The sequence below is a fragment of the Rhinolophus sinicus genome, linkage group LG03 (genome assembly GCF_036562045.2).
Source record: "Rhinolophus sinicus isolate RSC01 linkage group LG03, ASM3656204v1, whole genome shotgun sequence".
Taxonomy (NCBI): domain Eukaryota; kingdom Metazoa; phylum Chordata; class Mammalia; order Chiroptera; family Rhinolophidae; genus Rhinolophus; species Rhinolophus sinicus.
The window spans coordinates 44,935,928-44,951,427 of record NC_133753.1 but is presented as its reverse complement, the minus strand read 5'-3'; the positions used below and the strand labels follow the sequence as shown (position 1 = coordinate 44,951,427).

Sequence of the window (15,500 nt, the reverse complement as noted above, 5' to 3'; positions counted from 1 at the left end):
TGGGTTGCTCAGCACCAAGGGTGAGGAAATTAGGCAGCCTGGTTTTGTACCATAAAGTAACAAGGTGGTTTCCCTATGTGGCTTGGTAAACTCACTCTAGAGGCAAGATTCACTCTAAACTGCCTCGTCCTGTTCAAGTGCCACCTTCATTCTATTTCCTTCCCAGACTGGAGACCCTGAGAGACACAGACCATGCCCTCCAGCTTCCACCCCCTGCCTACCACAGTCCAGCATGTGGTGACCAAACAAACTGGCCCTGATTGGTGATGTATATGCATTGAGGGCCCCCCAGGACTCAGGCTGTATTTCTACCTCCAGCAGGCTGCCCTTGACATTACAATCCGGCAGCAGCAAGCAGACCTGTCCCAATTAGGTAGTTCTTCATCAGAGATTCATTGTGAGCAAAATTATACAAAACAAAACGTGGACAAGGAGGAAAAGCTCTCAAACATTTCCGCCGACGTGTTCCCTGCAGTCCACCGAAAGTCTGGTTGAGCACATCCCTTTAGGTCTCGTGTTCCCTCAGGTTTACTCTTCGTTGTCTGGAGGAATCCCTGGCCCTGTGTCTCCATGCGGCCCACCTCAAAGCAGTGAAACAGGTGGCAGGAAGAGGCCACCGCAGTCACCATTGAAGAGAGTCGCTTGAATACTCAGGGAGACCCTGGACGCCCTGATCCAACATAACCACCCAGGCTCCGAACAAAACCACAACCAGTAGCCTTGCTTTGGTCGGTATGTTCTAATGCACTGGGTAGGCAGGGAGGCTCCAGGTAAGGCCTTTGGAAAAAAGGACCGTAACTTGATGCTTCCACCCCAGCAGAGAGAGTGAAAAGGGGCAAGAGACCACACGGGCTACCATAGACCCAACATTCCCTCTCCAAGTTTTCATGACCATTATGGTCACTACGGGACGGTGAGAACAGGTGGGTCAGGAATGGGGGTTAGAGCCCTAACAGGTCAGTTGAGGTATGTTCTCTATTCACTTTGTAATAAAAAAGATGCTCTACCCCAGCTCAAAACAGGAAGAAAATGGGCTTCAACACTAACCAAGGCCTCTTTGAAAATCAAATAGCACCATGTTGTTAACCAACTGTGATTGCAAAATGTGCCAGTGGAAAGAGGGTCATCTGCAAGTATCTAAGGGAAATGACCAGAGGGGATGGGTTTCCCTTCATCTGGGCTCTTGGCAGAGAACTCCATGAGCATTTGCCAGATGTACCCAGTCCTCTCGGTGGCCAGCCCACAACAGAGAGGATGCCCTGTGCATTGTGGGTCATTTGATCAGGCCCCAAGAGCGTCCATCTCACTCTGTGCTTACCAGAAAGTCTTGCCCAGAGAGATGTAGGAACACAGTGACTTGTCCCTACAAATGTCACGTTCTCCTACCTTTAGGGACACAGACGCATCCCAGTGTCCACCAGTCTCATCAACTAGTCCCCTGAGCCTTTGGATCAGCAAAGCCAAGGACCAGGCCTTGATCACAGCGACCTCCTGGGTCTGTACCCTTCGGGAGCATCTCAATTTCACTTCAACCCTCAAAGACCATATCTAGAGGTTCTTCATCAAAAGTCAGAGTTGTACACAGGACCCTGCAATTCCCCATATACACGACGCACCATGCCCCTGCAGACACATAAACCATTACCTCCATGCCCCTCGAGCCCTCCACCCCAAGTACCATCTGTACCAAACTGTAGGTATGCCTCTTCCCCACTACCCAGGCTTGCCTAGGCAGCCTAAGGCTAACACAGACAATTCAGCATGTACCTGGCATAGGCCCTCCCAAGCCAGAGCCGGAAGCTGCCCAACCCCCAAAGACCCCAGACTCACCACTGGAGCAGTCGGGTCCTCCCCAGCCGGGCTCACAGTGGCAGGTGTCCGGGGAAACACAGCGGCCGTGCACACACTCCTCCGTACACAGGGCTGCAGGAGGCCGAGAGAGAGGGAGAAAGATCAGGAACAGACAGTGAAAACCAACCATCCGGTCAAGGAGCATAAACCACTTCTTAACTACTCCCTGAGGCCCAGGGATGCTCCGAACGCATCACTGGCTTTGGAGAAAAGCAAGCGACTCCAGACCTCAGTCATTTAATTAACTCCAAAATACATTTAACAAGAGTGTGCTTCATCCCAGCCTCATTTCTTAAAATGAAACCCACGCCTGAAAAATGGCAGCTTTGGTGCCTTTTCAAGAATATTTTCTCCAAGGCTTAACACTTGGAGACCCTCCACAAAGCCCAACACCTAAATCGACATGCTTGCTCTTTTCCCATCCACTCAGGAAATGACCTGTCATGTCCATCATTTACTTTCCCCAATTCTTTCTGCAAAGGCCCTGAAATTTATCAGGTTGCCTGAAAAGAACAGGCTCCTCTCCGGCTTCCCCCACCTTTCTGCTCTCCTCCCCAAATGTCCCTATTTTCGGGCTCTGAAATGTCAGCAAATCTGAAAAGTACACAAATGCTGAGGAAAAGGCAACAGCTAATTATAAGAAAGTAATTAAGAGAGACATCCATGATGATGATAATTGTAATTAGAAAGTGCCTGGCAATTTCTTATCATGCAGTCAAATGCTAAAGCCTCCTGAGTTGGGAGGCAACCGCAGCGAAGTTTCCATCAACGGCTCCAGCTCTGAGAAGGCTTATTGTCAGTAGTTTCAGGAAGGGAGATTATGGCTCTCTTCCTCTGACATCCACATTTTCTCAAGGTCATCATTGCTTCTAAGAGATCTGCCCCACCATCTAATCCATCAATGAAGGATTACAGAAAACCCCCTCTGCCACCCCTGCCAATTTTGTAATCTTGGGAAATCAGCAGTTACCATCAACCCTGTCAATTTCTCAGGAGGGAGCTAGATGAAGCACTTTCTGCTGACAAGCAGCTAGAGCCCTTCTCTCTGCCTGGCACTGGCTTTGGACAGCAGGTGTCCCGGATGGTGAGGGCTGCCGCTGACCTCCAAACACCCATCCTGCTTCCACATCCCCTGCCTGGCCTGAATGCCCACTGAGAGGGCACCGTCAGGTTAGACAACAAAGTCCATTTTATGGTTGGCGTGGGTCCTTTGGCCCCTCCCAAACAAAAATGCTGACCTGGAAGCTGTTGCCTTAGCTTTAGCCAGGTCACCAGAAAAGGCAGACCCCGAAGAGCCATTTCAGAGGCCCCACTGGTGAGTGATGTGTAGTCAGCCAGCACATCCTCTGCAAGCCTGGGATGCGGTGTGGCTGGGGAGAGCCCTGGCACCTGAGTCCTTCTCATTTGTACAAGCAGCTTTCAGGGAGAGTTCTGGTTTGTGCTGGAGACTTCTACAGCCCCTCCCTGGGAGCTCTGGGGAGCAGCCAGGACCGACCAGCTAACCCACTGGACACTAACGCCAGTAATCAGCTCTACTTAGAAGCACCGTGAGCTGCTTACCTGGCTACTAGCAAGCCCCTAGCCAGTCACCCCTGCTGCCCTGGCGCCCCATGCTCCCACTGGACTTTTCTAACAAGCTCAACTGGGTCAATGTTCCCAGTATACACTGGACCACAGGTGTCCATCCCTATCCCCGGGCTGGGCCCTGCCAGCTCCCAGCCCTGGCCTCAGCCGCTCGCCCTTCCCTCCATCTCACTGCCATAGGCTGAGGTCCCAGCATGCCCTGCAGCTGGGCCTATCTGCCTTCCAGCAGACCCTTCCCTTCAGCCTGTCCGATTAGAGAGCAGCACCTTAATCTCGGGGGTTCTGCCGGTGGTGGAGAGGGCAGGCAGTGACCCGTGAACCTGCTGAGTGCCAGGGCTGGAAGAGACCTCCAAGAAAATCATATCTGACACCTTCATTTCATACATGAACAAACGGCGGCCGAGTGCCCTAGACCTCATGGCCCATGTGTGGGCTCTTGGCCAGGAAGGAAGGAACTCAGGGATGAGGCTCCTGGAGATAGAGGCCTCTGAAGGTAGAGAGAAACGAGAGGTGCCCAAGACCATGGGGCCTTCACACATCACCCATGCGACATGTCCTCGCCTGCCCAGATGGCTCAGGGGCTGGGGGAGCCAGTCCACAGGGAACAGCATAGGGGTGCTGTGGTTGACCCCCAGGAGGGTGAGAGCCGGAGAGAGAGGCCAGAGGGGCTGCTTCAACACACTGAGCACCCTACAGGGTGGGGCTGGCAGGGGGCTCGAGCAGCTCAAGGGAGGAGTGGGAGAACACAAAGACCGCCAGCGCCCAGCCAATGCTGCCTGTCTCTGGCCCTTCTGACCCTGCAGACCTGACCACTGGCCTACCTCCTGCACCCCTTCCCTAGCTGGAATGTGGGGCCTTCAGGCGCCCTGGGTAGGCTCCACACTGCCTTTTCCCTTGGCCTCAAAGACCCAGGGAACCCACTCAGCCCTGCATCCAGCACACGGTGCCCTTACACGCAGAGGACAGCCATCCCACGAGCCCTGGGCCTGACTCCAGGGATGTGGTCGCTGGCCCTGTGGTCCCTCAGACCCTATTGCCCCCTCCCCTCCTCATCGCCCTGTTATTATGCCTGGGCTATTTGCTTGTCAAAACCTCAATCCATTCATATTTCATAGGTGTTGTTTAGACCGTGATGAGGCGTGAAATATTGACAGCAAATAGCCGAGGCTCACATGGAGACATCTGACAAGGGGGCCACTGTGTGTTTGTGTACCTGGTGGGGAGGGGAGGAGGTGAGACCCATGGCCCTGCTGGGGCTGGGGTGGCTGACTCCTACTCCAGGACCCCAGTGAAGCCCAGAGGTGGGCAGCACCTCGAAAGAGGGCTGGGGTTTATGCAGCAACTGCTCCTAGAACGTGTAGGCCCCCTAAGTTCCTTCTGACCCCCACCCCATCCCCTAGGAGGGGCTGAGTTAGAGTTCTGCCACCCTGGCCTTCCTCTTCTCTGGCTCCTGTAACTCCAAACAGGGTCAGTTTTTGCGTCCTTCTTTCCACTGCTGCACACCCATCCGCTGTCGTGGACAGGGAATCAGAGGCTGGCTCTGCCAGGCTGTGTGACTGAGGGCCAGGCCCTCTCCCAGCCCCATGGAAAAATGTGAACCACTGCTCTCCTAGCTGCCCCCAATCTACTCAGTCCTGCCTCGGTCCTGCTTCTAATATCCCAGGTGCCAGGGGCCTTTTCAGTGAGCAGCTCAGCACCATGGGTAAAAGCACAGACTGCACCCAGAAAACCAGTCTAGACTCAGCAAGCTTAGTAGCTCAAGACCCTGGGCAAGTTACTGCCATCTGTGCGTCAGTCCCCATTTGTTCAATGGCGGATGGTGACAGGATGGGCCTCAGGCTGTACAGAGCATTAAATGAGTTGATAAAGGACCCAGAGCAGTGCCTGGGGTACAGTTAAGTGCTGTATGAGTCTTGCTATTGTTAGTAGTAGGGTGCCCACCGACAAGGGGTAGGGTACTTGGGATGCCTGAGCCTCTTTTATCTTTCACACACAGGCCATCTCCCTCACTCTCACCTTTCACTGAGGTCCTGGACACATGGAGTGGGCTGTAGGGACCTGCTGACAGACCCCTGGTTGGGGACAGTGTACTAGAGAGTGGGCCCACCTCCACCCCTGGTGGAAAGGCCAGGGTGGTACATAATGTGATGACCTAAGTTTAAATTCCATGTCTGCCAGTTACAATTATAATTATAGGGCAATAAGCAAGTATTTCACCTTTATGCCTCAGTTTCTTCATCTGTAGAATGGGGACAATATTATAGTCATACACCACATAATGACATTTCAGTCAATAATAGATTGCATATACGACTCACATAAGATTATTTAGTGAAGGGTTTAGCAAAAGCTTTTGCCAACTTCAACAAGCTCCTTAAAAAGTCTAAAAACCTGGTCCTCAACACCAACAGATTTTCATTAATAGACAGAAACGTTCACGGTACATTATCTGTTTAAAAGCAAATTTATGATGATAAAAAAAAAAAAGAAACAAACCAATCAAACCACCATGGACATATTTCTGAAAAGAGTGACACCTCCTTAGAAGAGCCCGAGGCAGGTCCTTCAGGAGGTGTCCCAGAAGAATAGGAGATGACAGCTACATGCGTGTCATTGCCCTTGACCCTCCAGGGGGACAAGATGTGGAGATGGGAAGTCAGTGATATCGACAATCCTGACGGAGTAGGCCTCGGCTAATGTATGTGTTTGTGTCTTAGTTTTTAGCAAAAAAGTTTAAAGAGTAAAAATGTAAACATTTTAATTTTTAAAATAGGAAAAAGCTTATAAAATAAGGATATGATGAAAATATTTGTACAGCTGTACAATGTGTTTGTGTTTTAAGCCAAATCTTATTGAAAGAGTTGAAAAGATAAAAAAAATTAAAAAGTTTATAAAGTAAAAAAAGTTACAGAAAGCTATCATTAGTTTCTTATTGAAGAAAGAAAAATATTTTTTTAATAAATGTAGAGCAGCCTAAGTGTACAATGTTTATAGGATCTCCAGTAGTGGACAGTGACGTCCTCAGCCCTCACGCTCACTCAGCGCTCACTCGCTGACTCACCCAGAGCAGCTTCCATTCATGCTGAGTGCCCTATATAGGTGGACCATTTTTTATCTCTTGTGCTGTATTTTTACTGTACTTTCTCTACATTTAGATATGTTTAGATACACAAATACCATTGTGCTACAACTGCCAACAATATTCAGTACAGTAACATGCTGTACAGGCTTGTAGACCAGGAGCAATAAGCTATCCTATGTCACGCAGGTGTGCAGTAGGCTAGACCATGTACGTTTCTGAGTACCCTCTATGATGGTCGTGCAATGATGAAATTACCTAATAATGCATTCATCAAAACGAATCCCCATCATTAAGCGACGAATGACTGTACCTACCTCATGGGTTGTTGCAACGATTTAATGAAATAATACACATAAAGTGCCCAGACCAGTGGCTGGCACACAGTAAGTACTCAAGAAACATGAGCTATTATTATTTACGCCCCCGCTCCATAAACACATGTACACACACATACACTCGCTATGGGGTCTGGACTTGATGTCTAAGACAGCTGACAGCTGCTACACTTATCTCAGCTTCCTCTGCACTACCATTCCTGAGCACCTACTATGTGCCAGGCGTGGGACTGTCACACAAGCTACCTTAACCTCTGTCATGGGCCATCCCAGCACATCTAGAAGGAGTTAGCTGTGTCAGCACCTGTCTCTCCTCTGTGGATCGCCAGCCCCTGGGGGACAGAGGCTGCTTCCTACTCACCCTTTTTAAGCCCTCATGCTGCCTAGTATACAGCAGGTGCTATTTTTGGGTCCCAAGGAGAAAGCACCAAAGCACATGCAAGGAGGGCTTGGTTGTCTTCCCCGAACTCCACTTCAGACCTTAGAGAGGTCACCAAATCTCTGGACGCTGCCCTTAGCCTTCGGCTGTTTTTGGCCCGTGGGACAAGCCTGACTGGGACGTGTGTGAGGCTGCAGAACAAGCTCAGCCGCAGTGCAAAGAGGCCTGGGTTTGCGTCTACCAGTATCGAGCTCAGTGATATCAAGCAACCCACTTTCCTCTCCGGGCCTGTGACTTCACTATAAATCAAGATGAAAACAGATGAGGTTTGAAGTCCCACCATAAGCTGTCATCCCACCATCCCTCCAGGAAATGCCTGAATTGCTGCCGTTGCTCCAGACCCTCTTTCTGTCCCCCAAACCTCATCCCCGTTCTACGGCCTAGTAAACCGCTGCTCTTGACATCACAGGGATTCCTGCTTTCTGTCCTCCAGTCCTTTGAAAACAGCACTGAATTAGGAGCCAGGAGAACTGAGTGTGAATTCAGGCTCTGTACTACCTGACGTTTGACTCTGTGCAGGTGGCGTCCTCTGCCTCTCTCTTGCCTGGAAAACAAGGGCATGAGAACACATCACCTGTCAGGCTCCGACTGCTGACACCCTTGCTGCTTCCAGAGCTGCTCTGGCTTCACCACGTCACCTTCAAGCACCTGGCAGCTTGAAATGCTTCCCCTGGGCTCCCCAGCACTGGATCACCTGAGTCACCAAAGCCAGGAATAGCCTCCATCACCCAGCTCCACCAAGAAGCGAGGAGGGCTCAGCCACCCCAGTTTGCACATTCATGGAAGGTAAAATATTTTCCCACCAGAGCTCCCCTATCCACGCAAGGTTACCCCTCACTGGCCCAACCCACAGAAGCCTCTTCTTCCTCTGAATCCCATGGTACTCTATGCGGGGTTGCTCATTTGGGGGTACATAGCACACTTGGCCTCCTGCCACTTCCCTCTTTAGCTTGGGTTCATCTGGTCTCTCCAACTAGACTGCAAGCCCCTTATGGGCAAATCCAGAATCTTTAGCATCCCCAGATCTCCTCATGAGCCATGCCACGTGGGGCTGTTGGTGACTCTTCTGAGTACCTGTGCTTTGCACGGAATATTGACAAGCTAGGGGAGAAGGGTCAGGATGGAGCGTGTGGACATGTGACCTGTGAGGGTCATGAGCAGGTTGGGAGTGGCGTGGGGGGAGTGGTGATTTTTGGCCTGGAGAAGGAAGTTTCGGGTGTGTGAGGAGCAGGTCACAGTCGGCTAACAGGCTGAAAGACTGCTAAAGAAACGTGGGAGCCACTCTGCCCCACACAGAATAAGGGTGCACATGACAAGGGGGCAGATTGCAGTCCAACGCAAGGCGAGACTTTTTCACCCCTGGATGGGTTCGGCAGTGCAAAGGGCTACTTCTATCGGTCGGAAGCAACCCGTCACTGGGGACACTCAAGCAGAGCATAGAGGACCTACGAATGCTGGAGGGCAGCACTCGTCAGGCAAACGATGGCTCTCGGGCCAAATGCCGCGGCGGCCGGTTTCTATCAAGTTTGCTTGGAGTGCAGCCAGGCCCGTTCATTTGCATGGTGTCCATGGCTATTTGTGCACTAAGGCCAGGGCAGATTTGTTGCCACAGAGACTGCTGGTCAGCAAAACCTAAAATATTTACTATCTGATGCTTTATGGAGGGAGGGGGCCCTCCTGCTCTTTCGGAGGCTTCCTGGTTTTGTGAAAAATGAGACTATGGGACTTTTAAGATCCCTTCTCCCCTTCTATTCTATCATTCCCTCACTCTCTGGTAGATCAGAAGGTTCAACAGAGCCCAAAAGGTGCTTAGGAAACCCCCAATGATGATGGCCTCCTTTCTAAAGTAGTACTTTGGGTCCACCTGAAGGGACCAGGGGCTGTCTAGCTGGGAGGCATCACCCCACAAATGCTCAGTTGGCCCTTTACTGCAGTCCTGTCTTTCTCCCAGGGGCTGGGGACAAGGAATAGGTAGGATTTAATGACCACTGTGTTCCAACGGATGGTCTTGCTCGGTAGACAATTGTAACTGTGGTGCGTGAAAAAGAGACCAAGTTCCTTCTCTGTGCTGGGCACTGAGTACCCATTGACCTGCTTCCTCCTTGAAGCAGTATTATTACTACTCTGCCTACGGTGAGGAATCCAAACCACAGAAAGGGCCAAATAACTGCTCATTCCTATAGCTACCAAGAGGCTGTGCTAGATCCGTGTTTCTCAATCTTATTTTCATGACTGTGCCCTCCCCACCATGAGCCATTTAAAATATTTTTTTCCGCATAATCCCCTCCCATGAAACTACTACATACCACGGATATATTGTGTATCTGTATATGTACAGTGTGTGTATCGGTGTTTTATGCATAAACAGACTAAGTACCAATTTTTAGTCCTTAGGAATGTATGTGCTGGATTTTCTCCGTTGGCTCCCCCAGGTCACTCTCTGCCCTTCCCCATCCTGTCTGTGCCCTGAGAGGCGGACCTCCCTGGACTGCACCAATGGATTTCCTTGCCCTCTGGCTTCTGGCTGGGTTCCGCCAATGGCCAATGCCAGAAGGAGATGGGAGGCTGGGCCACGGATTGGCAGCAGTGGTCTTCACCCCCATAGCTGAAGGTTGGAGGGGAGGGTGAGGGAGTCTTCCGGACGAGGGGCAGAGTGCTCTCCTCAGTTGCTAGCACTAAATGCTACACCCTTTCTTATTGGGTCCCTTATCCCTCCCATGCCCTTATAAATAATAGTTTTATTAAACTCTCCTCAATTAGCATGCCATCTGTTTCTTGCTGAGATCCTAACGGATGCAGTAGCCAAGCCAAGAATTAAACCCACATCTGTGTGACGCTAAAAGGGCTGCCCTTAACCACATGCTCCACCACCATCCAGACCACAGGCTGAGATAAGTATGTTTCAGTGCCAGATCTGTCACCGACTTGTCATCTCCTCTGGATCTCAGTTTCTCTGTCTGTGAAATGATCAGGTTGGATGACATGATCCAAATGTTCCTTCTAGCTCTAGGAGTCCAAGGTTCCACTGCAGCAACAACGGACTTTTTGGCTCACTGATTCAAGCCAAGTTTGAGAAAAATCCGTTCCACTACGCAGGCACAGAGCACGGCATGGGAACCAGCATGTTGTGAGGTTCAAATGCAAGGCCAGAGGCTCAGTCTTGGGCAGGTGGTGAGACTGCATTAGCAGCCCAGGACCCAGTATGAGGGTTTGGCATCGAGCAAACGAGTCAGGTCAGACTTGGGGTCTCCTCTACAAACCGCTGAGAAAACACTGTCCCTGCCCCGACCAAGGTGCCCAGTCTGTTGTCCCTCATTCGTGGTAAGCCCTGTGAATCAATCATGGATCCTATTAGCATTCCACCCAAGATGGCCCACAAATCCCTGAAGTGTTCATGGTAATATATTTTGCCTGGCGGTTTGCAAATGGTCTTATTAGTTAATGGAACTATAAAAATTACATGAAAAGGTCAAGACAAATAAAGACAACTTCCGTGCTCCCTGGCCAACTAACCTGATACCCAGCTAGGACAAAAGAAGAGTTGGGAGCCAGGGATAGGAGGTGTCGCCTCCCAGAATTCTGCAGCATATGGCGTCTGGAGCTTCCCTGAACCCAGTTTCCCCAGCGCTCAAGGCACATTGATCAGCCCTCCATTAGCATTCTTGGCAGGAGCCTCAGATCAGGCTGTCATTTGATTCTGGAAATAAAATGACCTGCATCCAAGTGGACCCAAGTGCCAATTCCAAAGTGACACACTTAGCATGAGTGATTCTGCCATGCCCAAGGTCACACAGAACGTGGTGGGTATATGGGTGTATGCGTGTCTGTGTCAGGGAGTCACCAAGGGGAGTTCTGAAACAATTCATCAGATGTGTATCATTCATTCCTTTATAATTGCCAGCTCTGAATCCCCTCCACAGCCAGGAAGAGCCAAGACGGCTGGCCCTTCCTCTCAGCACATTTAGAGTTGGCTGTTAATTGCTGTGGTCGCATCTGGCTCCAAGACATGAATAGTCAATTTTTTTTTAAAAGAAGCATTTCACCTGCAGGGCTGATACGATGGAAGGACATTAAGAGCCAAGCACTCTCCTGGTCTGGGGCCTGCATGTCCCCCTTCTTCCCAATGGGGGGTCCTGAGAGGCTCACAAAGGACTCTGGGATAGGTAGGTAATCAGGGGTCTGCCACCCCCATCCTACCTGCTGAGCTGGCCTGTCATCACTCATCGTAATTCGGTGGCACCGTTGGTGAGTTTCATGCCCTGGCAGTCTAGCATTATCTAAAATCCTGGGTCCCCGTTCTGCCGCTTATTAGTTGCACGTCCTTGAGCAATCTGTCTTGCCCTCAGTTTCCTAATCTATAAAATGGCTGTGGACTTAAGAGAGTCATTGCAAAGAATAAACGAGTTCATACATGCAAAGCACCTCGAACCAGAGGTTAGTTATAATTGTTGTTTGCTTGTTTTTTATGCTGTTGTTATTCATATTCCTCTTCCCAGGCCATGGCCCCTGGACGCTCTCCACCCAAGATGACCCACAAGGCTCATTTCCCACTCAAAGGATGAGAGAATTGCTTGAGTTAGACCTGAAAAGCATTCCTCATTCACTGGGAATACTGGAGGGGTGGGGATTAGGGACAGGGAAGGAGACAGTCCAGGCTCAGCTCATTCATGAATTATAAGTTACCTGGGTGGGGCACCAAACACACCCCTCTCCTCCTGCATTTCTAAGAGGAGCACGGAATGAAAGGTGGTCACAGTCTGTCTGCCAGGCTGTCTCTCATGGAGAACCACTGGTCGAGCTTCTGGGGGAAATGTGAACTTGGGCTGGGGTGGGTTCTTTCTGCTCCCATGCACCCTCTGCTTATTCATGCAAATACCCACCCACACATGCATTCACTCACAGGCGTGGACAGAGCACCTACTGTGTGCTGGGCTCCCTGGGCAGGGGTTACGGAGAGGAGTCCAAAATGCAGCCATGGTCAGGCCTTGCTCTGCCCTTGGGACTCCCAGACAGTGAATACAACTTCTGCCTGCTCTTAACTGTTTTCCCCCAAAGAACCCCTCTGGTTCGTAAGAGCCTGGGGTGTCCCGTCAGAGACTTGTACACAGAGGGATGAGGGCTGTGCTCTGAAGTCCATGGAGCAGAATTGTGGGAGACTAGAGAATGCACTTGGGAGCCAGTCTGTCTGGATTCAAGTTTCGGTTCTGCCACTTTCTAGTTGTGTGACCTCAGGGAAGTTACTTTACTTCTCTGGGCCTCAGTTTTCTCCTCTTTGAAATGGAACAACGGTCCTCTGGTTGGTTGCTAAGTTAAATCACCAATACATGCAAAATGCTTAGAACACCGTCTGGCACATGGGAACATAGCTATTATTTTTTTCAAGGCCATTTATTCTATCTCCCTGCCTCTGAGCAGTCATTCACTCCAAAAACATTTATTAAGCACCTACTGTGTGCCAGACAATGTGCTAGGTGCTAGGAACACCATAAGGAAATAAGCTGTAGTCCTTGCTTTCACAATGTGGAAATGAGAAAGGGAGTCAGCACCTGAGTGGGCCTGTGGGCAGGCAGGAGGCCAGGTGGGTGGGTGGGTGAGCCAGGGGGCAACAGCACTTAAATGTTCCTGGTGCTGAAATCACAGCCAGTTCAGACTGCACGATGGGCCCCAAGAGAAGGTAAGCAATTCTGTATGTTGGTAGACAGAAGGAGAAGAGCGTCACAATGGTGACACTCAGCTTGACATCCATTCATAACACACTTACCGAGTACCGACCACCTGCCAGATTCTGTATCAGCCTTATCCCTCCCAGACCATGGAAATTTTGCCTCTTAGGATTTTCTGCAGGAAGAAAACTTCCTTCACCTTCCTGCTTCCAGCCCTCTCACTTCTCCAACCTCAGCAATTCCTCCCGCCGTCTTCTCTTTGGCACATGAAGCTTCTTCCAGTTTTGAATATGCCCCAACCCCCCTGTCCTCAGCCTTCATACAGCTTGGAGCTCCATCCATAACCCAGCTCTGCAGCTCTCTTACCACTAACCACTTATTTATGCTTACCACTCCCGTTAACTTACTCCAGGAAGCCTTCCCTGACTGCACTGCCCACCCCTCCCCCCAGGCTGGGCTGGGTCCCCTTCCTGCACCAACAACATCCAGTTTGCCCCCGCGCCCACAGTCCTGACTTCTCTGCCTCTTGTTTGTCTCCCATCAGCTCCATGAAGGCAAAGAGTGGGCCTCTGTACTTCACCCGTCTGTCCCAGCACAGCACCTGACACATGGCAGTTGCTTCATAAATACATGCTGAATGAATAAGTATCTGCCTCCCTTCCCTTTACCCAGAGCCCCACACGTCTCTAATAGGAGCCAGGCCAATCTGGTCGGGGTTGAATACGTAATCCGGCTAAGACACCAGCGCAACACGCAGACTTGAGTACAAGTTTCCAGTCCCTACACGGTGGGACAGTGAAACGCTCTTTAGAAAAATTCTAGTTGACTCTCCAGCTAATAGACCAGGACTGTTTCAGCAAAAACCAACAGGAAGGATTTCAGTCTGGTGTTTGGGCCTTACCGTTCCAGCCGGAGCCATGGAAGCCATCTATCATCAAACCCCAGTGTCAGATCACAGACTTCCCTGGGGACCTCCCTTGTATCTCTACCAATCACCCCAAGATATTAGCCTGCCTCTAATGGCACACCTCAATATGGCTGAACTGCTAACAATTGTTTATCAATTAAAATTGCAACTTGTCAGAATGTCCCTATTGGGTTCCTGTGTAAAACAATTATATCCAACCGGTAGACCTGATAAAAGCCTGGTGTTGCAGTTAATTCTCTTGATGGAGGCTGCAGGCCCCAGATCTGCCTGTGGATGCTCCTGGTACCCTGGCCTTCTTTGCTTTGCAAAGGATTTTCCGGGCCGAGCTGTTCAAACCACCAATCCTGCATTCCTGCAAGGAGCAACAGCTTTTCAACTTGTTAATGATGTTGGTGCATATGGCCTGAGTCAGCAACCCCCAGCACACGACCCAAGAAAATCTTTTTCTGGGTCTTTTTTTCCCTCATTTGACAGATGCCAGCCTTTCTCCAGAAAGACACATTGCAGCTGATTGATTTTTTTTCTTTAGGAAATTGATCCTCACCACCTACGAGGAAAGCAAAACATGAGGCTTGCCGAGCATTTTTTTAATGCTCTGATTGGAAAACCAGTCCCCTGGTTCTGCCTTGTGACTTGCCTTCCCTGAGGAAGGAGCTGGCCTTTTCTCACAGCCACTCGTGACGAAGACTCAAAGGAGGGGGCCGCAGGGAGGGACCGATGAGATGGTGCCCATCGCTGGGCCTCCATCGGGAAGGCGCCAGGCAGAGGGATTTGGGAAAGCCTGTGGGCTTCGGGTTAGACAGACCTGGTTCTTCCATGTAGCTAGCTGTGTGGCCTGCAATCAATTAAAATGACCCGACAACATGAAGCCTCAGGTTCTCCATCTGTAAAACTGGTCCAATAATATTACCTAAATAAAGGGTTGTTGTGAGGAGCTAAATAAAACAATGCCTACAAAGTGGCTGGCGGAGTGGGCTCTCAGCGAGGGCCGCATAAATCCTAACTCTTACTGTCATGGTTGGTGTTGGAGGAGGGAGCCCACACACGACAATCAAACATGTGGAAGGGACTTCAGCAGGCACTCAGACCCACACGTCTCAGAGCAGAAGGGGCCACGTAAGTACAGAGTCCCCACTTTCACTGCTTCATCCAGTGCTAGGGCTCCCCTCCTACACCCTGTGCCAAACTTCTACTGAGACTTCTCTCTTAGCAGGGAACAAAGTAACTCTGCTCGCTTAATTGCACCAGTGACAAAGACTCTCCAGCCTCTGGGCCTTTGCACGTGCTGTCCTCTCCCCCAGAGACACTCTTCAGCCTCCTCTTTGCCTGGCTAATCCATCTGTCTGGTCTCACCTTAAATGTTGCCTTCTTTAGGAAGCCATCCCTAGCCACCCTCAATAGGTGAAGTGCTTCTGATACATGGTCCCCTAGTACCCATCTTTCCCTGTCAGAGCACAGGTCACATGTCACTATTTTGCTTGTTTGACTGTTTTCAATACTGGACCAGGAGCCTCTGAAAGGATGCTCTGTCTCTCTCTCTCTCTCTCTCTCTCTCTCACTTTCTCTCTCACAACATCATTATCATCAAATCCTCAGGGTCCAGCAGAGTGCTGACACA

General features: G+C 50.5%; 1 protein-coding gene across 11 annotated transcripts in view; it reads right to left on the bottom strand.

Moving 5' to 3' along the window:
- The window catches only part of MEGF11 (multiple EGF like domains 11), a 368,017-nt gene that overhangs the window by 169,990 nt on the left and 182,527 nt on the right, over window positions 1-15,500 (bottom strand). For all 11 annotated transcript variants that reach the window (XR_012494704.1, XM_074327539.1, XM_074327538.1 and 8 more), the window contains one exon: window positions 1,831-1,923. Coding sequence is in view for 10 of the 11 variants with exons in the window: in XM_074327539.1 (XP_074183640.1) it covers window positions 1,831-1,923 (93 nt within the window). In the remaining variant the exon portion in view is untranslated. The remainder of the gene's footprint in view (window positions 1-1,830; window positions 1,924-15,500) is intronic.